General features: G+C 32.9%; 3 protein-coding genes across 3 annotated transcripts; 1 reads left to right on the plus strand and 2 right to left on the minus strand.

The window, feature by feature from the left end:
- The first annotated feature begins 275 nt into the window (after positions 1 to 275).
- LOC126724010 (sister chromatid cohesion 1 protein 3) lies at positions 276 to 5,726 on the plus strand. Its single transcript, XM_050428058.1, has 14 exons — positions 276 to 502; positions 1,401 to 1,662; positions 1,747 to 1,793; positions 1,908 to 1,957; positions 2,074 to 2,144; positions 2,236 to 2,699; positions 2,801 to 2,915; positions 2,999 to 3,135; positions 3,227 to 3,735; positions 4,013 to 4,052; positions 4,219 to 4,264; positions 4,346 to 4,481; positions 5,169 to 5,312; positions 5,514 to 5,726. Exons 1-13 carry the CDS (start codon positions 379 to 381, stop codon positions 5,265 to 5,267), a joined length of 2,100 nt encoding a protein of 699 aa, XP_050284015.1. The 5' UTR covers positions 276 to 378; the 3' UTR covers positions 5,268 to 5,312; positions 5,514 to 5,726.
- Positions 5,727 to 11,349: 5,623 nt separating this feature from the next.
- Positions 11,350 to 14,051, minus strand: LOC126724011 (thioredoxin-like protein Clot). Its single transcript, XM_050428059.1, has 2 exons — positions 13,816 to 14,051; positions 11,350 to 11,771 (listed from the first exon to the last, which is right to left on the minus strand). Exons 1-2 carry the CDS (start codon positions 13,958 to 13,960, stop codon positions 11,518 to 11,520), a joined length of 399 nt encoding a protein of 132 aa, XP_050284016.1. The 5' UTR covers positions 13,961 to 14,051; the 3' UTR covers positions 11,350 to 11,517.
- A 1,447-nt stretch (positions 14,052 to 15,498) lies between these two features.
- LOC126724012 (30S ribosomal protein 2, chloroplastic) lies at positions 15,499 to 19,233 on the minus strand. The gene is made up of 4 exons (XM_050428060.1): positions 18,756 to 19,233; positions 16,908 to 17,009; positions 16,502 to 16,801; positions 15,499 to 15,779 (listed from the first exon to the last, which is right to left on the minus strand). The coding sequence occupies exons 1-4, from the start codon at positions 19,071 to 19,073 to the stop codon at positions 15,741 to 15,743; spliced, it is 759 nt and encodes a 252-aa protein (XP_050284017.1). The 5' UTR covers positions 19,074 to 19,233; the 3' UTR covers positions 15,499 to 15,740.
- Between the last annotated feature and the right edge of the window lie 1,186 nt (positions 19,234 to 20,419).

Consider the following 20,419-nt stretch of genomic DNA (forward strand, 5'->3'; position numbering starts at 1 on the left):
TTATAACTCATTACAAATTACAGAAAGCCCAAACGACCGAGATCAGATCCATCTCTCACCAATGGCACTTCTCGTAAATCCCTCACACCACCAGGACCCTTCCCGTAAATCCACACACAAAACAAAACAAAGGAAAATTCCCTCGTACGCTTTCAGTTTCGCGCCACTCTTTGATTCCCGCTCCAATTGAAAAAAAAATCGAAACGTTTCAACCTTCCAAACTCAGAAAAACCACAAAAATATATAAAAACCCTAACCCCTCACTCTCTCTCTCTCTAGAACTCTCTCTCTGTAATTGTAAACCCTAATTTGTTCTCTCTCTGTATCCATTTATCAATCTAACAATCAAAAAATCAAATCAAATCGAATCGAAGAAGAATGTTTTACTCGCAGACATTTTTGGCGCGAAAAGGGCCACTGGGAACAGTATGGTTCGCCGCTCATCTACAGCACCGCCTCAAAAAGTCTCACTACACCTCCACCGATATCTCCTCCACTGTTGGTCCGTTCTTCTCTCTCTAAAGATGATAACTTTTTTTTTTTTTTGGGTTTTTTGTGTGTGTTGGAACAGTAAAGATGGTAAATTTTGATGGGTGTTTGTTCAAATTCGATGTGAATTTGATTTTGGGTTGGTTTTTGTTTTTGCTGACAGTAAAATTTTAATGTTGTAATCAAAGGTTGCACCTTTTTTTAAAAAAAAAAAAAAAAAATTTAAAGATTGGTTTTTGGTGAAATTGTAAAATTTGCTTTGTTGGGGTGCTTAATTTTCAATCAAAATTGACTTGTTTTGTGTTTGATATTTATTTATTTATTTTATATATTGAAGTGTTTTATAGGGAATGTATTATCGAATACCCATTTGCGTGCTTGATTTGATGATTAATTTAGGTCAAACTGTCAACTTTCTTTGTTGGGTATTTAAATTTATCAAATTTGCTTTAGTTTTCTGTTTTATAGGGGTGTAAATGTAGTTCATTGATAAATGTAGTTCGGTCTGGATATGTAATGTTGTCAATAGTTCATGTTAACTACATGGTACAATTAATTGAGAATTGTTGGCTGTGATTTTGGGATTTTTAAATAATAATAAAAATTTAAAGATTGATTTTTTTTTTTTTAAATTGTAAAATTTACTTTGTTTGGGTGCTTAATTTCAATCAAAATTGCCTTGCTTTATGTTTGATATTTATTTATTTTAAAGTGTCCTGCAGATCAAGTTGTCAACTTTCTTTGTTGGGTAATTTAAATTTATCAAATTTACTTTAGTTCATGTTTTGTTGTCAATAGTTCATGTTAACAATATGTCAAAAAAAAAAGAAAATACATGGTAAAATTAATGTTATTGAAGCGGGTTCTAATAAATGTGTTCGACACATTGTGTTTGAATGTGTCTCTTTTAGATCGAATCATGTTTCCGGAAGTTCCCATTGCACTGAGAATGTCGGGCCACCTTCTTTTGGGCGTTGTTCGGATATATTCAAAGAAAGTGGATTATCTGTTCCATGATTGTAATCTTGCTTTGAATTTGTTAAGAAAGGCCTTCGATTCTATAAATCTTAATTTGCCGGAGGATGCAAGAAAGGCACCGGTTCAATCGATCACGTTGCCAGAAACATTTGACCTTGATGCTTTGGAATTGAATGATGAGATGAATTATGAGGGGTAAAGTTCTTTGAAATTTCTCTTTCACCTTTTTTTTTCTTCTACTCTGAAATCTTCATGTGACACTTGGATTATGTTTCTCAGGGCCGAGGATGATCACCTCAAGAGTCTAGAGGAGATTACGTTAGCAGGTTATTGATATGGACAGCTTTTTAAAATTTCCATTCTCTACATTTGTTTTCTTTTTAGTTATTTACTTTTTCAAATATTTTATGCCTTGACACTTGTAAATTATCATGCCCCAGATCAAATTCCTACTGGAGGAGAGATTTATGTTGCCATAACTTTTGATGAGGTTGGATTCCATTATTCTTGTATGTCAATTTTTGTTATGATTGTGTCATCTTATTGTTGGGTCAATTCTGAGTTTTCAATGGCAATTTCACCATCAGAAGCTTCTGATCTGTTTAGGATATTGTAATGATGGATTCATCAAGTCTAGAGGTGGTTCCCAATTCGGATGTTAGGTTGATGGAGGAAGAGTATGTTTCGAAGTTATGTTCAAGTCTGTTTTCTATACTTTGTTTTCCATGAGGAAACAGTATTATAATTTTTGGTCTTGCTAATTTACAGCATTCCTGCACCACCTCTGGTTAAGGGTTTTGAAGAACCTGGTCCAAGTAATCAGAGGGAAGCACTAAATGGAAGCCTTAGTGATGACAGGACTCCACAAAATCTTCAACATGATGCAAACTTTCAAGATGCTGGTCCAAGTAATCAGACAGAAACACTTGACACTAGGCTTTCGGATGACAATATCCCTCAAGATATTCCAGAGATGGAAATACTGCGTGATGCTGGTCATGATTTTGGCTTAGAAAACCTTCCTCCAGTGTTGCCAGATTATGGGGACAACATAGTTGAAACAAACAGATCTTTAAACGAAATTGTGAATGAGAAGGACATCCTCTCTCCAATCATGGAAGAAAATTTAATGTCAGGGGAGAAGTCTTTACCATTTCAGCAACATTCAGAACCACCAACTTCTGCTGCCTCTGAACAGGGTCTTGAGATTCATGATACGCGTGTTGCATTTGGTGAGTTCAATTTTCTCATAATTGGTTCTATACATGGGATGTGAGGCATAAAAAATCCTAGCTTGTTTTGCATCTGAAGGTTGTCTTTATGTTTGTGGCAGGTGATATTTCTCCTGGACTTGGCATTATTCGATCAACTCCTCCTGTTCAGCAACCAAAAGCAAGACCAAGGAAGAGAAAGCAGCATTTCGATAAGGCGACAGTTTTGAATAATAAGTACGGTTGGTCATATATTTTGTGAAGTTGTTTTATTTTTTCCTTCTGGTACTAGTTTATTGATATAGATGTTGACTTTGTAGATTTATGAAAAAGTCGCTTGAAGATTATAGTGATTTATTGCGTAAGAAGAGGGATGTCCCTTGCTCTGCTTTGGGTATGTGGAAGTTGAACAATGTTCGTAGAAAGGAACAAATTTTTGATCAGCCTTCATTAACTGGTAAGTGGACTTTTCCCTTAGCCCTTTTTCTGTTGCATTAGGGATCTATTTTAAGGAATTCATTTCTGAGTAATTGGGGATCTATCTGCAGGGTTATCTATGGATATTTGTAATATATACAAGAAGGACTGCATATTTACCAAGCCTCATTTGGTTTTATCTGAGGAAGATTTTCCAGATCCTAGGGTTGCATCATCTCCTGCTTCAACAACGGACCATCCCCCAGAGTTGAGGGTTGCACAATCTCCTGCTCACACAACTGAAGCTGTCCTAGAGCCAGTTGCTCAATCTCCTGTTCCTGAAACTGACATTGACATGGAAATGGAACGTCCTCGAAATGTTGAAAGCCAAGATGGCAGCAATTTCTTAAATGAATTTGCGCCTACTCCAGCTAGATCAATGGCTTCAACTCTTAGAGGAGATGATTTTACTCATGTAACCATTGAGACTGAATTACTGCCAACACCAGATCTTGCAGCATCCACCGGCACACGTAGGTCTGAGCTGGAAACCCCAATGACATTTTTAGAGGAGCGACTAGGTTTAGAGAACACTGCTCTTTCAGATATTCCTGATTTAATGAATTCTGCAGAATTAGATGTAAGTCCTCATGCATCATGTTTTTATTTATTTATTATTATTAATATATATATTTTTATGGAAGTCTTGTTATCTGATAAATATTCTTGCTTTTAAGTTGATCATGTTTCCCACTCTGTTAACTGCTTACTGCATAATGTTCAAGTAGTTGAAGCTATTTATATCTCCTTTTAAGTTAATCACGTTTCCCTCATTCCGTCCCTTAAAAAGAAATTAAGTAGTTCTGTTTAAACAGTAAGGTAACAATAATCTGACTCTTTGCATTGTTTCATCATAGGACCTTTATTTTCTGGAGGCAGATAACAATACACCAACAGGTAAGCCAAGTAACGTTTTATATTGATCTTTGATTTTGGTGATTCTATAAATTGTGAGTGTTTCTATCAGTTACTTGTGTGAAATTATGATCAAACTAGGTTGTCAAATTCTATGAATTATACTTTTGTATGATATGTGTTGACAACATGTATATGCTTATTGCAGGATCTCAAGCTACAGGAATAGTTGACTCATTGTCTGTGAGAACCAGGTATTTTAAATATAAAAATTTGTTAGCTTGTTAACTACATTTTAGTGGATAAGTAACATCTTATATGTTATTCGCATGCAGGGCTGTGGCTCAGTATTTAAAAAGACATTCTCCAATTGACCCAATCTCCGAAGACCTATCTGGAGATCTCAGTTTAAACAAGATTTTAGAAGGAAAAACCAGAAAGCTATGTGCTCGAATGTTCTTTGAGACTCTGGTAAGTTCTGAAACATTTTCCATGTAGCCATATCTTTGCAAGATATCTTTAAGGAAAACGTCATCCTTAAAGATAATTAAGGAGAAAAACTAATTTTTTCTGGGTTGCAGTAACATGAGTCAGTGTTTAAGTGTCTTATAGCGTAAGGGTTTGGTTAGTTTCTTGTGTTTCAAACTTGACAGTTACTAATGACTTAGTGAAAAGAATCTTTCTTTGTCCTTCATTTTCTTGTCTTGAGTTTGTGGAACTGTGAGTTTATTAGTTATCTGCTTATCCTGCTGTTTCTACTGTCACATGGTAAAAATTGGACTTTGTTAATGCTTAGAGGGGATGCATGGATAGTTTATCAATCAATTATAGTGATTTCGTTTTAAATTTCCAGGGGACATTAGCTTATTTCCTCCAGTCTCAGGCTTGAATGCTGAAGTATTAAAACATGCATCTGGCTGTCCTTTGCTGGGTAGTTTTTTTTTTTTTTTTTTTTTTTTTTTTTTTTATAATTTTTATGTTGAACACTCATTATGTCCTTGGGTGGTTGATTGCTAATAGTGTGACATTATATGATTTGATTCATGCCAAAATGTGCACTGTGTTGAACTATGAATTTCTTTTTAAACTGGATTTATTTATATTCTTAATTGTTTGTAAGGCATGGTAAAGATAGGTGATTGTCATGGTGAATTACAGGTTTTGAAGAGTTATGGACTTGTGGATGTACAACAAGAAGAACCTTATGGTGATATTAGTTTGAAGCTGACTCCTACATTGTCAAAGTCTCAATTTTGAGTTACAAAGTTATTTGATGTGTTTTGCAGGCGTTCATGTATATAGGTAAGGATCTAACTGCTATTTCATATTACAAGCTTTCTATCAATGTTTCTATTTTCTTTTTTCAAAGGTGACTTTCTGGCTTCTCCCACTCTTTCTTTTTAACTTGTGTTATCAGAATTTCATGTTCTCTCTCCCTGTTCTTCTCCCAACTCTTACTGTGTATTTTACTAAGACAGTACATTTTTTGTATGAAAAATGCAGATGACATACAAAGAGAAGGAAAAGGAAATGCAGATGGGTGTAGTACTTGCACAATGGTAGCATGCAATTTTGACCTTAAGTCCACATGTCTTATTAGGATCTTAAAAGGTGATACTAAATTATTGTAAGTGGCATTGTAATGTAAAATAACTATGGTGTAAAATTGTTCTCTCTTTCTCAGTAAATATAAGTTAATATAATCCACATTTATTACCCTGATTTTTTTTTTTTTTTTTTGAGAATACTAAGTATTAACACACACACACACACAGGGAGAGGAGAGAAAGTATTACCCTGATTATTGAATTGGTAAAAAACCCCAGTAGTTTAGAACGCACCATCTTGGTGTTTCCACTTTTTGTGCATCTTATTCACTCCCAAGTCCAAGAGACAAGGGCATTTCCCTCTGTTCCTTGGAACAATTTTTTATTTTTATTTTTTTTAGAATTTTAACTTATGACGTCTGCGCTTTATGATAGTTCTTTATTATTAAATCAATATACCAATTGGTTTTTAGTATAAGTGGAGATTGAACTTCAAATCTCTTATTCTACCATATGAAACATCACTTACCACAATGCCAATTTCAATACCAAGTCATACAGTGCACCAATACATGTAAAGTGAGATACTGCTCTATTGCATTGTCACATGGATAAATCAAACACACTGAAATCTAGATCATCATGCTTCTCTTTCATCCTATTCATTTTCTCAGATCTGATTTTAAAGTTTTGACATTCCACAATTTCCTGATACAGATCCAATAGTTGAACAGTTTTGTATCTTTCGTTGTCACAATTTGGCCATATAAAAAACACTTAGCAAATGCTAATTAGTAATTAGTAAGAAAGTATTCATTTTAAAATGAATGAATATTTAATATACCTCGTAAGGGCTGAAGATTTGTTGTTGAAATTATATTTGTCATAAGCAATGAAGAGTGAAGACTGTTCCTTTTCTTCACCTCTACCATTTTGAAAGAAATGTTTTTCATCAAATTATAAGGGTTTTTGGCACCCCTTTATAAGGGTTAATATTGCAGTAACCACGAATTTTCAGGTCACAACAATTGTCTACAAATATCATATTAACATTTCACAAGCAAGGTTATTGATTGCAATTTGAGCTATGAATTTTGTTCAAACAAAAACAAAGGTAATGCTATGAATAATAAATAATAAACAAATCCATAACATTTGTATTTTATGCACTTACCACCTATTACAAAGTTCATATTTTGTAGTTTTTTTGTATTTGATGCAGCTAGAAAATCTTTTCAATCTATAGAACGTGCAATTTTCATATAATTGAAAACATAGTCATGGACAGAGCAACCATTGGACTAGGGAGGGCAACACACCCCCCCCCCCCCCCCCACCCCAAATTTTTTTTTTTTAATATATTATGTGTACTAATTTTAGCAATTTTGTTCTATAAAATTAGAAAATGTTATGTCTACAATATTTTCACAACAAATCTTAAGTGGTAGATTGTTATTATTGGGGCAAAAAAAAAATCTCAGTGGTAAGTTTAAATTTGAATCAATAACAATTAACTACCTATGATTTGTGATGAAAATGTTGTGAACGTAGCACTTTTCATAAAATTATATTTTATTTCCCTTAAATAATATCATTGACTTTTTTAAGAGTAGTGTTATACTTATAAACTTTTTGACAACATTTTTACAATTCCTTTTGGTAGTAAATTTTTATTTGTTCACACATAGGTCCATTACTTAGATTTTTTTTTTACTTAATAGTCAATAATTTATATATATAAAAAAAAAGTTTGTAGTTCTAGCATTTTCCACATTTTAGTGACCATAAAAAATTTATAGATCTAAAATCCAAAGCAAATATATACAAGCCCAAAAAAAAAAAAAAAAAAAAATTACCAATAGTAAAACTAAAAAATTTAAGCTCAATTAATCAATTTTATCCAAAATAAACAACCCTAGCCTTTAAAAAATTCTAAACAAAAATAATTTTGTTCTTACCCACAAAAAAAAAAAAAAAAAAAAAAAAATCTCAACAGCTAAGTAGTAGCAGAGTTAGAGATTGAAATCGCCGCACATAATCAACAGTAAAACTATTCCCTTAACTCAAAGTTCTTGTTCTATCCTTGAACATAATGAAATAATGGATATGACAAACAATTTTGATAAATTCATTTACGTATTTGAATGCTTGGATCTATTAGTTTTTTGAAATTGCTCCCAATTTTATTTGACCATATCATATTATTTTTATGGCTTTATATTTCAGCCAGTTATTAACTAATTGGCTTCTTAGAGTGAATAAACAAGTTTAAGATATAGTTCATAAGATTGCTACGGCTATGGTTTTCTTAATCTTTTAAATGGTTCACCTATACATATGAAAGCTTTATCTATTGATACATGAAGCTTGTCTTGAAATGTATAAATTGGTCAACATCCTTGGTTAGAAATTCCTCTACAAATACATTCATAGGCCTCTTAATTCATTAACAGGAAATATAATAAGTATTCTTAAATAAGTCGTCAATATAGTTAATATGGCAGAACAATACTGCACATTATTTAGCTACGTAGGCTCTTAATGTTGATGTTTTTGTTGTGTGGTTGGAAGAAACACCGAGCTTCTTTCAACTTTCTTATATAATCTATGTATACAATTTATAAGAATAAGTAAAATACTTAACTGTTCATAAAATAAAAAAATTAGTTTGATATAAGAACAACAAAAAAATCACAAATAACCACAGCAAAAATTGTGACTCTCTCTCTCTCTCTCTCATTGTGTAGATTTGCACTTAGTTTTTACCAATTTTGAAATATTATTAATTTTTCTTTGCTAATGATTCTAGAGCTGTTTGAGCATCTAATTTAATTATTTTCTTGCATATGTAGTTCATTTGTCCCACACACCATGTAATTATATGGAAAAATCTCTTAGGGTGACTCTAGGATGTTGGCTTAAGACCTATGAATCTCATGAGACATTAAGAAACTAATCTAACCCCTTATGATTAGAAACATCATTATCAATATTTATCATATGAGAACGTGACATTTTCATTGGGGTGGTTAGCCCTGACTCCAAATATTTTTATATTGTTCCTTATTATGTGGGTTTTGTGATATCAAAGAGAAAGATATGAAATGGCTAGGTTTTTGTTTTTGGTTAGAAATGCTTCTACTACTACTACCTGAATCCCCCTCATCCCCTTTAAACCCCAAGCACTAAGGCTTGTGGGGGTATTACTTGAACTAAAGAGTTTGGTGGTGAATGGCTAGGGTTTTAGAAAATAAAAATTTTGGTACAAGTTTGAATTTTGGTTTGGGAGAAAGAAATCATGTTTATAATAAGGACACATGGTCATCTTTTGATTTTACAAAAATGATCTTAAATTTCATACTCAAAGTTATAACATGCTTATAATGGGCACAATAATTAAATCCACTAATTTTTTCTGAAAACCCATAATAGTTAAAAGTAACATTTGGTATTTAAGTGATAATCCAATGGCAATGCATCTTTTGTGGTTTTTATGTCAAAACCCTACCTCCTTATTCCCACTATCTTCCTAAAAAAAGCAACATTTTACAATATTGTGGCCATATTTTGCATAACGGCTTTTAACATGCTAATAACATGATGAAGTTTCATGATTTTAACATTGATCATCGTAGTATTAAAAGCACACAAATACCTAATTGATTGCTTTGTATTGAAATGGTTAACAATGACATTGTTGAGATATTGGAAGAAATTAATAATTTTTTTAATTATGAATAGCCTGTAATACTTTTTCATTGATTGATGGATATGCAAGTAGATTAATTTACTTGTGGAGATAGAACCTTTTCAAGTCTGTGACGTAAGCAATCTTAGGCCAATCATCACCGATTTCTTTCTTACATATTTCCAATAAAATAAGGATAATCTAAAATGTCAAGTTTCTCCAATAACGTAAATATATAGATTCCATCAGGAAATTATGTCAAATTGTGGAAATTGCTAATTTGAAGTGATGGAAAAGATGTGAGGACTGTAAATCCATCAAATTTAAACAATCGGAAAGTTTGAGTTTTTACAAAGAAGTGACTTGTTGAAGCACGACAAATTTTTGAAGGTTATAGAATGCTAGAAAGTGAATGCTTCAAATGCCATATCATTCTATCTCATTCCATTATTAGATATCTAAATCAAACTCTTATGGATAGTGCGAGACCAAACCCGCAAAATTTTCACAAAATGTATTTTGATTTTTTTTATATTGAATACAAATTTTAATTGAGCTAATATAGATTTACCTAATCCTTATATTCCAGCTATTAGAAGGATTGAAATATTCACTTCAATATTGAAATCCAATAACACACGGATTATTGTGTTGCTCTATTACTTCATACTTGCAACTTATGACTAGTATTTATTTGATACATGCTAACTATTGATTGTAAAATAAGAATATATATATATATATATATATATATATATATATATATATATATATGGGTAAAATTATCTGTAACATGTATTCTAAAACGAATTGCACCATGTTGCTTAATGCCTGAATCTATAAGCATATCCAACGACTAAGAAAGCTCCCATGAAATGGTAAATGGTTTTGTGTAGCTCACTTTGCTCAATTTTGAATTTTTTTTATTTTTTTTTTATATATTCTCTTGGATTTAGCTTTTCAGATATTTTTTATTCAATTAAGGTATTTTATTTGTGATGTGAAAAGCCAAAAAGCAAAGAGACATGCTTAAAAATCATGCAACACAATTCTTCTTTGGATCTGAAAATCATGCTTAAAAATTTTAACGTAATAAAAATTTTCAATAATGATATTTGATTAAAATTGTCTTAATCTCTAGTAAGGCACAATAGGGTGTGTCTTCTATTAGTTTTTAGACCCCTGAAAAACCCATAATTAGCTAGTTTTAAGACCGAATTGTTGATTAGATTAATTATGCAAACATTTGGTTAATCTTGAAATTATCAATATCATGTACAAACATCGTAAATATAAATGAACACAAGATATGATAACTTAGGTAAACCAATGCAACAAACTAGTTCTATAGTAAAAACCTAGAGCTCAGACTTGGCTTTTTCAATCCCAAAATGAACAAATCCACTATCAAATAGAAGTTTACAGATTGAATAACTTAATTCTTTGTAAACTTAACTAAAGTTACCAAACTCAACTCTGAGAATCATGGACTTATTTGATAAGGACATGTTTAATGTGAATCTCTAGTTGACGACTCCAATACTATGCTTGAAGATTTAAATCTAGCACTTTTGATGTCCAGGATTGAATGTATATTGATTTTTGATAGCGACTTTGAGAGCAACAAGCACAAAACCTTAAGATCTATAATATAGCAGCTCCAAAGTCTAATTCAATGTGTATTAGAGTTTGTTTAAAACTTTAAAACCCAACTTTAAATACCCTTAGGTTGTTTAGATGAAACTCTAATCACTTCATGGGCTGAATTCGAAGTCTACGCTTCTCGAGTGTCCAGAGGTTTACTAGGAAAGAAGAAAGGAAAGAAAGAAAAATTGACAGTCAAACCCTGGTTTTAAAAAAGCTCAAATTCTTTCATTACTCTAATTGATTAAAAAAAATCGGCATTTAAATTAAAAATTGAAGTCCAATTCATTCTCTTAAATAGTCCTATCCGAAGGAGGTCAAATTTTTTATTTGTGTCATTTGGTTGCTTGTATCTCAAAAGAAATATTTTTGGATTTCTATAGCTCTAGTGCTTTCCTACCATCAGCAAAAATTATCATATCGGCTAACTAGCCACCATTTATGGCCTACATTTCAACAATAACACTAGAAAGATTAAAACTTTATTTCCTTGGTTGCTAAGTTATGACTTACGACACTATTAATTGGCCGTAGGAGGATACAGATTAAAGTACCAATTGTTTAAAAAAGATAGTCTGAGAAACAAATGGAATTGAGAGCCATCTTACATATGAGCAGCAGAAAACATTCATTTGCCAGCAACGAGGGCATCAATTTTGTTTTCAAGGTGTGCTTCATGGTCTTCAAGACGACCTTGGATAGTATCATTTTCCCAGCGGATGAGTGTTGGAACTCCTGTCAGCTTAAACCTTGAGTCTACTCTCCATGGATGCTGGGGATTCCGCCATGTTGGTCTATCTCCAACAAAAGCTCTCAAGAGTGCCACATCATCTGCTCCTGTCTCCAGCTTCTTGTAGATTACAGGTTCAGCTCTAACACAATCTTTGCAAAGAAGACAACAAAATGTCAAGACAAGGCATACAGTAAAGAGCTCAAGAGGAAACACTTTTAAGTAACGAATTCATTGTCTGATGTTTTCATGTTTTACATCAAGCAATGGCTTAGCTACTCAGAAACTCAGGGTTAGTATCAAAAACTTCTCCATCCACAAATAAAATTTGAAAGGACACTTGAATGCAATTGCAAATAAATACCAAAATTTTCCAACAATTTTTGATCAGAATTTTCGACATTCAAGCTGCCATTACAGATTGCCATTCAACAGGTTACAGAACATGTGGGGAAAAGAATCTGTGCTTTGTACCCCCCTTTCAAACTCTAGAATCTCCACCCAAAAGCTCTTCTCTCTCTCTTGCCCACCCCCCTCCCCCCCACCCTGCCCCCACCAAAAAATTAAAACAGATTAGAAGCAAGGGTTACTTCATGTCTAATATTAAGGCAGACTATTTTATTAAGTTAGTGTTACAACAATGCTCTTCAAATGCTATCCCAATGCTTCATGCAAATTTCAATGAAGTTTCTAACTAAATATGATAATCCAAAAGGATTTTTTTTTTTTAATTTTTTTATTATTCTCACCAAGGCATGGCCCTTTGGACCCACTCTTAGGAAGTAAATCACGAATACATGACCCCATCCACCAGAACCGTGAATCAAGTAATCTAGAAGAACTCTGATTGGGTATAGAACTGGATAGTTTCAACTTTCTTTGACACTTTATATTCCTCTCCATAGGCTAGTAACTAGGAAATAAAACCCTTACCAAAACAAGTTAGGTAGAGATATTTCCAGATCAATCAAAAATCCTTGGTAATCAATGGCATAGTCAACTAGTTTACAATGCAATAAGTTTCTTAAAGAATGATTGGACGTCATAAATTGCAAATTATCCATCCACATGCACACACTGACACACATGTACAGACTGCTAAGTTCTATGCTGTATAAGTAGTTATTTTGTTATATAATACCTATTCTCTTTGTTTAATCTTTTACTTTCTTAAGTTCAGAACTGGTGCCATCACACCTTATCCCATTTTCAAAGGTATTGGAATAGCATTTCTAGTTCTAATCTTTCTTCTCTCAGCCTCACTCCATCACTTCCTATTACAGCTACAAATTGATCACCAATTCTGCAATTTTCTTTAGACTGTCTTCAGATTCTTGCATTCTTTCACAAAAAGCTAGCTGCTTTTCACCCAAAATTTGGTTTTTCTTTAAAAATCCCATATAGGTTTTTTAATTAAAATTTTCTAGGACCAGGATTTGGAATATATCATAAAATGGACAAGCTTGCACCAATATTTTATTTTCCAATTATTCCAAATGTAGAACAAGCCTAATTTAACATCCTTTTTGATGCACCAGTCAATTTTATGATAACATTCATCAATACAAACAGAAAATTTCTATTTCATAGGCTATTACAAATGCACCTTGTGGGTCATGCAATATTACACCCACACCCCCATTCTTATGGGGGAAGGGAGTACCAATTAAGCTACAATTTATTGGCCCAATACAAATAGATGCCTTAGGGCATGTCTGGTACTGTGTAATAGACCCTGTAATGAAAGAACATAACAAAGATTTTATTATGTAACACAATGTCATCGTTTTCTATTTAGGTAAAAGATAAATACTTTACCTTTCAGACTTTCAGTAACAAGGAAAAAAAAACATACACACACTAACACGCATACCATCACAAAAGCCACCTAAAAATCAAGGATAATTCTATTCTATGGCACCTCTATGATTTTTTGGAGAAATGATATCCCAAATGATCCTGACCATTCATTTCAATTGTTGTAATTTCAATCATTCATTCATGTAAATTTATGAAGATAAACTAGCTATACCAATGATAGAGGAACATAGAAACACTCCCTAATCAATAAATTGTGACAAAATACCAAAAACCCACAAAAAATTTGCAAAAATAAAATAAAAATATCAAGAATTCTGTCATGGGATCATGGAAAAGTATAAATATTTATAACAAAAATAGGAAAAAAAAAAATACCAGGGCACCAGCTGAGAGAGGTAGAAGGGTCTTTGTCAGCCAAGAAGAGAATGAGATTGGCTTTGTTATTGGGTGCTTCTGATCTGAACTTCTCAAACACAGTGTCAAAGTTTGATACTGTGGCGTCCAACTGCTTCATCGGCATTTTGGATTTTGAGTTTCTCTTTCTCTTTCTGGAACACTAGAGATTATGGTTTTGGAAAGAGACTGTGTCAAAGATGTTTATGGTCGCGGTAAGTGTTTTAGTTTTATAGGATAATCTTAAGTATGGAACGACTGAAATGCCCTTGTACTTGTTGGTGTCGGTGGCCTAGTTCTTAAGCACACGATTCACATGTGCAACTCAAACAGCTGATTTTGGAGACATATTGGTGCGTTTAAATACTGTTTATTTAGTTGAAAATTGAAAATAATAAAAAAATAATTTTTGGTTAACTGATTACAGTCACAAAATACTGTTTATTTACCTTAATGTATTGTTCGTGCTGAAAAAAAAAAAGAAAAAAAGAAAAGGAGGCCAGATGTTGAAATGCAATCAGCTATCCAAACACATACGATCAGTGCATGTTCCCATGTCTGCCTATAACTCCTCATGAAGCCTAACCAATTAGCATCTTCACTTTTTAGAATAACTTCACAGTAGGATTCCTATAATTATATCCATTCATACATATATATTTTTAAGGTTGATTCTCTTACACCAACTCACTATCTGTCGCTTCAGGTGAAAAACATTTATCAACGCACTGAAACCCAACTTTTATTTTGCTATATCATCAATGGTTTAAATACATACAAAAATGATAATAGTCAACGTTTGTTTGAATATTTGTTAAGTGATAAAATTTTATCCGTTCATTTCAATATGTATTGATTGGATTTTCAGATAGTGCTACCTTAAAACTCTAAAGGATAGAATTTTCAACATGTATTGACTTTAATAAGTATGAGTCTTTCGTGCAAGCCAATCAAAACCATTTGTTTGTTTGGGGACCATGGTACCAAATCAATATCTTCTTTCTTTAGAGATAAAGGGGTACCCCTATTGGTTCAAATTTTTGGGCCTTAGCAATTGCCTAACTTGCCTAGTGGTAGAGCCAGCACTACCTACCTATCGATGTAGTAGTCTTGAGTTTGTAAATGGTTGGTCAATTGTCGTATGGGTGTAACAATATTCCGCTCTCTTTTGTGGGGTTAGATTTGGGGGTTGAACTTGAATCCTCTCAACTTACACTCAAAAAGTTGTGTATAAATAATGGATCTATTCATAATAAAGTGACTAATTTTACACAAATCTTTTCCATTTTTCAGGCTTGGGATCAACTCTAAACAATATATATTACACTAGACACATGCCGAGTTCAACTTACACTTAACAAAAGTTAAAAGATTGTTGAGTCATTGAATACTAGAAAGAAAGTATAAGAACCAAAGAACCTAATTTAGCTTATAACAAAGAGTTGTAACGTATCATTTGAAAATACAGTGATGAAAAAGTATCACCATGAAGAAATTCAAAATCTAGTAGTATCCATGCTTAAATAATGGGGGACAAACCATAGAGTATGTATTCCTATTAAGGGAGAGTTAAGAGACACGAGGCTACAAGCAATGCTTGAACAGAGCAAGACTTGATTGAGCTCATTTATCACCAGCTTGAAGACATAATCATAGAGGCACCAATTTGCCATGCTTGACATAAAATACTCATACTATATTCTTATACCAGTAGATGCACCAGGAAGCTTTTGTAGAACAAATTGCATAACCTTATCAAAAAAAGGATCAGAACTATGTAGGAGACCCAGTACTAATTCATTAAAATGTATTTCATATAAAATAAATAAATAAAAACTGCCCTAATTTTTAGTACAATGGATACAAAGTTGAACATGCTCCAAAATCCCATGTTGCTGCCACCTACTTTATGCCTTATTTACACGAATTCGTTGCCCTTCTAACAACTGCAATGAAAAATATGTATAAGGGTAATGAAATGTCCAAACAACAGCTAAAATAGACAAAAAGAAAACCAAGTTCTCAACAAGGTTCCAATTATTATCAATAAATGAATAACTATCTACATGAGAAACATGGCAGTATGTGGCCCATCCCTGTGTATGTGATAAAATACAACATGTAGATGAGAAAGTGGCCCCAAGAAAGATACAATCAGGATATTAGAATTTAATGAGTAAAATGTAGTATAAACAGCGAGTGTAAACATAAACTATGGCAGTCAATTACATCTTTCAAGCTGCGTTCCATATCCATCTATGTCAATGAACAATAATCAAAGATGACCAAGGGGCATAATGACAATAAGAAAATTTTCTTTAAGAAAAATATTTTTAATCATAAATATCTATGAATCACACAAATACTGAGCAAGAAAGTTAGGTTTGATACAATTGATGAAATAATGGCCATAATAATGTCAGGTTATCAGAAGACATTAAAGGCTTTACCGGAGGAAAAGGAAACATAAAAAACCTATAGCCAGCCATAACTGCAGGAAAACGGGTCTGACAACAATCTAAAGCAAGAATAACAACGTTCATTGATGTATATACGTGTGTGACCATCCACATAGGCACATAGCACTGCAAGTGCATATGTGAGTCTATTCAGATACACCAAGCTTCCATTTAAAGTTTAAACAAAACAGTATCAGTGAACAACTTACAGTGTTGTTAAAAGATGTGATTGCAGTTTCTACATCCTCATCTGAAGAAAATGTAACAAACCCGAACCCACTGGATTTTGAGGTCCCTGGAACCCGAGAAACCTTTGCACTAAGAACCTTTCCCTTTTCAGAAAAGAACTTTTCAAGAATTTCCGTGGTTACTGCCTTTGCAAGATTTCCTACATAAACTTTGTGGGGGCTATCAACAAATTGAGATTCCTCTACTTGCAAAAGTGAAGATTCTACTGTTGACAAAGGCTTTTCTGTTATGTTTACTTTGATCTGACGTCCTCCAATTTCCTGTCATTAACAGCACATGAAACTCATTAGCCTTTCACTATAAAATTATCAATACAAACAATGAACACTGCGATTTTATACTTCATGATAGATTATCTCAACGTACAGTTCCATTCAGTTTCTCTACTACTGCATTTGCATCCTCAACTGTCTTCATTGTAGCAAATGCAAATCGGCGGCTTCTTCCAGAGTACTTATCAAACATCACCTATAAACAAAAAAAATGGAAAGAAAATCATCTCAAATTGCAAGAGTAACCTATATAGCGAACCAAAAGCCCCTCAAATCGCAAATCATCAGCTCCTTGCAGAGTAAATATCAATTTATCATACATCAGATATGTATTTCAGCGGAATTTCAAAGAAAAGGTTTAATGAGTGTGCATTAGTAGCAATAAAGGTTGATAGCCTGATCCCCAAAATTTAGTATTATTCCATTCAATATTGGTGATCTTATCTTCTTCAAATTTCATGTATGCAATCGTATGGATCTTATAATGTATACACCTTGAATCTTTTGTGTTATGATGAATTCATCTATTCTCTTTCTGTTATAGATTCATTTTCACACATAACATTAACCAAAGGATTATCAATCAATTACCATGCTAGAATGTAAAAAGAATATCATTTGATAAAAACTCAAAATTATATCATTTCATGTAACTTCAAAAAATAGGTTAACAATCATTTTTTATTATTGGTAAGTTATACATGCACCCATCAGGTCTTGAACCCACAACTTCACCTTTCATCCCCTTATTATAGAAGGAGGAATTGCTATTGAGCTACAGGCCATTCACAAAATCTTACTCATGCTCCAAAAATTTCTTATAAGTAAAAGACACAAGCCATAACCATGACAAAGTCAATTTAAAAATTAAAAAAATAAGTACCAGTTCTATTTGCGTTCCTTATTGAATACCCCAAATCTACAATTAGGCCAATGCAACAATTTAAGATCAAAATTTATCCAAAAAAGCATATACATATTCATGGATATAAAACAATTCTACCAAATAAAATGTATTTATCTTTCAAAATGAGGACAGATTGCTATCCTAAATTCCTAATGACCTTTAAGCTCTAAAATGTAAAGTTTTCAGTAACTATTGAACCAAAACAGCACAAGAACGTGCATACACAACGTGAATAAGAGAGAATCCAGAGAAAAGTACCTCAGCATTCCATATAAAAGAATTCAACCAAAGGACTTGTCTTTATCTTTCTTAAAATATATAATGCGCTCTAAGCTCTAAAAATTAAACTCTCAGTAACCCAATAAACCAAAACACCAAAAGAACATAAACACACAACACAAAATCACAAACTGTTGGTCCCTGTACTTTAGCTTAAGAGCAGTTTTAGTCCCTGAAGTTTTTTTTTATACAAGATAGAAATTTACTCTAGCCTAATCTATGTGTACAAGTAAGTGAAGCTTTTTCTTAGCTACTTGAACCCCACCCTTCCCCCCTCCCACTCCAAAAACTTTGTACTTTTGGAGTGACCATCACGCTGCCAAGGGTGCGCGGTGGTAGTCCATGAAGTTAAAGGTAATTGCTTTTAGCTTTTAGACGACATGGTGAAGCTAAAAATTGACATATCATCACTCTGTTAGACACATTAGGAACAAAAATCGATTATTTTAAGTTTATTTTGGACTAAAAACAATCACTTTAAGTTGTTAGGGACAAAAGGCATTCACAAAGTTGTTACGGATTAAAATTCATCACTCATAACTTCAGGAACTAATATTGTTCATTTTAAATTGCAGGGAGTAAAATCAATCATAGGCTAAAGTTTATGAACCAATATTTTTCCCTAAAAGAAATCAACCAAAGGAGATGTTTTTATCTATCTGAGGATATATGGTACCTATCCCAAAGAGCCTCTAAAGAGCAAAATTCTCAGTGACCCAGTAAACCAAAACACCAAAATAACTCAAAAACTAGTACCTCAGCCTTCTCCACAGCACCATGCTCTTCGACAATCCGGGTGAGCTCAGCATTATCCACAGTCCTAGGAATGTTGCCAATGTAGAGCTTCCTTGCAGCCTCGGAGGACACATCAACTTGGGTGTCCTCAGCCACAGCAAAGAGCACTTGGGAGCGCTTGGGGGAGAGAATGAGAGGTGAGAAAGTGAAGCTGGGAAGGTTTTGGAAATGGGTTTTTTTGGGGGTTTGGAAATGGAGTTTTGGTGCGAGTGTAAGGGGTTTTGTGGGGTTGTAAAGGAGATTATTGGGAGGTGAGAGTATGGATGAGATTGAAGCCATTTTGTTTTGGGTTTTTGTTTGTGAGAATGAGAAGTGAAGTGGAGAGGTTTTGGAGTTTGAGAGGAGAGTGCAAAGGGGTTGCGGAATTGGGAAACTAATGTGGGTTATCTCACATTATCTTCTTGTCTGTGGAGAGTTGAGGTTGCGACTTGCGACCCACCCGCGGGTTACAGAAAGTCCTTACTTATGGTTTTATTTATTTATTTTTAACTAAAATCTAAAAGCTAAGTGTTAATGTTTGATATAATCCGCGAATACAACTCAAATTTTTATGGGTTAAAATTGAGTTTTAATAGGTTCGGGTCATAGACAGATAAAAAAAAAGACATGATAAAAAAAATGTGTCATAAGCGAGTGAACTAGTTAATTTGCAATTGACACATTTAACCCGTTAATTTATTCATGTGAATCCAAAATGACATATTTAATACAACTCATTTAATTCATATAATGAAATATTCATTTTATTTTAAATTTGTTAAATGTGAGTAATTATAAAAACTTATAAATGATATAATTGTAAATTAAAACTTTACAAACCCTAAAGAATTTGTGGATGATACCCATAATCATGATTAGACTATTGGTTGCTCTAGCTCTTTCAATATTACTACTTAACATTTGGTGAGTTTTGGGGATGTTATATTTTTGTTAAACTATGTTATTTTGATTTTAGTTGAAATGTATGCACTTTTTTGGAATGTAAAACACTTATTTCTAGATGAATTGTATTACATTATAGACTTAATATTTATTAAATAATTTGATGTTATTTTGAATTTCTGGATTATGTGTTTCAAGTATTTGATGTTATTATTAACTTTCAAATTGTATGCTTAATAGGTATTTTGATGTTATGAGTTTGAATTAAATTTGTTGTTTATTAAATTTATAACAATATTCATCAAGTGTTTTTTTTTTTTTTTTAAGCAGATTAAATTGATTGAATTGTGTCAACCCAACCTATTTATATATTAGGCAGCTTGAAATGGGTAGTGTCACATTCATGTAACCCAACACAACTTATTTATTAATCGTGTCAAGTGGGTCATGTCGTATCAATCTATTTTATTATAGGTTGTGTTAGGGTTGAAGGGTCATGACACGATTATTAAATTGGTTGAGTTTGAGTTGAATAATTTAACCGAATACCTCGACACAACACAAACATGACACGCTAACTCGAATTGACACCACCCTCATGGCTATCGGTAATTGTACTGTCATACTCATTAAGATACATTCACACTTCATAGCATAACGTCCTTAATGTCATGTTTGATGTCTACATTTAAATTGTGAAATAGATGATGTACAATAAAGAGTGTAAGAGAATCAAGTGTGAA

This window comes from Quercus robur, chromosome 4, assembly GCF_932294415.1.
Source record: "Quercus robur chromosome 4, dhQueRobu3.1, whole genome shotgun sequence".
NCBI classification, from domain to species: domain Eukaryota; kingdom Viridiplantae; phylum Streptophyta; class Magnoliopsida; order Fagales; family Fagaceae; genus Quercus; species Quercus robur.

Excerpts from the sequence above, each read along its gene's own strand:
- LOC126724010 (XM_050428058.1), top strand. The coding sequence starts at position 379 with ATGTTTTACTCGCAGACATTTTTGGCGCGAAAAGGGCCACTGGGAACA. Across the intron at positions 1,958-2,073 it reads TTGCCATAACTTTTGATGAG|GATATTGTAATGATGGATTC; the intron begins GTTGGATTCCAT and ends TGATCTGTTTAG. Across the intron at positions 3,736-4,012 it reads TGAATTCTGCAGAATTAGAT|GACCTTTATTTTCTGGAGGC; the intron begins GTAAGTCCTCAT and ends GTTTCATCATAG.
- LOC126724011 (XM_050428059.1), bottom strand. The coding sequence starts at position 13,960 with ATGCCGATGAAGCAGTTGGACGCCACAGTATCAAACTTTGACACTGTG. Across the intron at positions 11,772-13,815 it reads CTCTCTCAGCTGGTGCCCTG|ATTGTGTTAGAGCTGAACCT; the intron begins GTATTTTTTTTT and ends TTCTTTGCAAAG.
- LOC126724012 (XM_050428060.1), bottom strand. The coding sequence starts at position 19,073 with ATGGCTTCAATCTCATCCATACTCTCACCTCCCAATAATCTCCTTTAC. Across the intron at positions 17,010-18,755 it reads GTGCTGTGGAGAAGGCTGAG|GTGATGTTTGATAAGTACTC; the intron begins GTACTAGTTTTT and ends TTTTGTTTATAG. Across the intron at positions 16,802-16,907 it reads TAGAGAAACTGAATGGAACT|GAAATTGGAGGACGTCAGAT; the intron begins GTACGTTGAGAT and ends TGTTAATGACAG.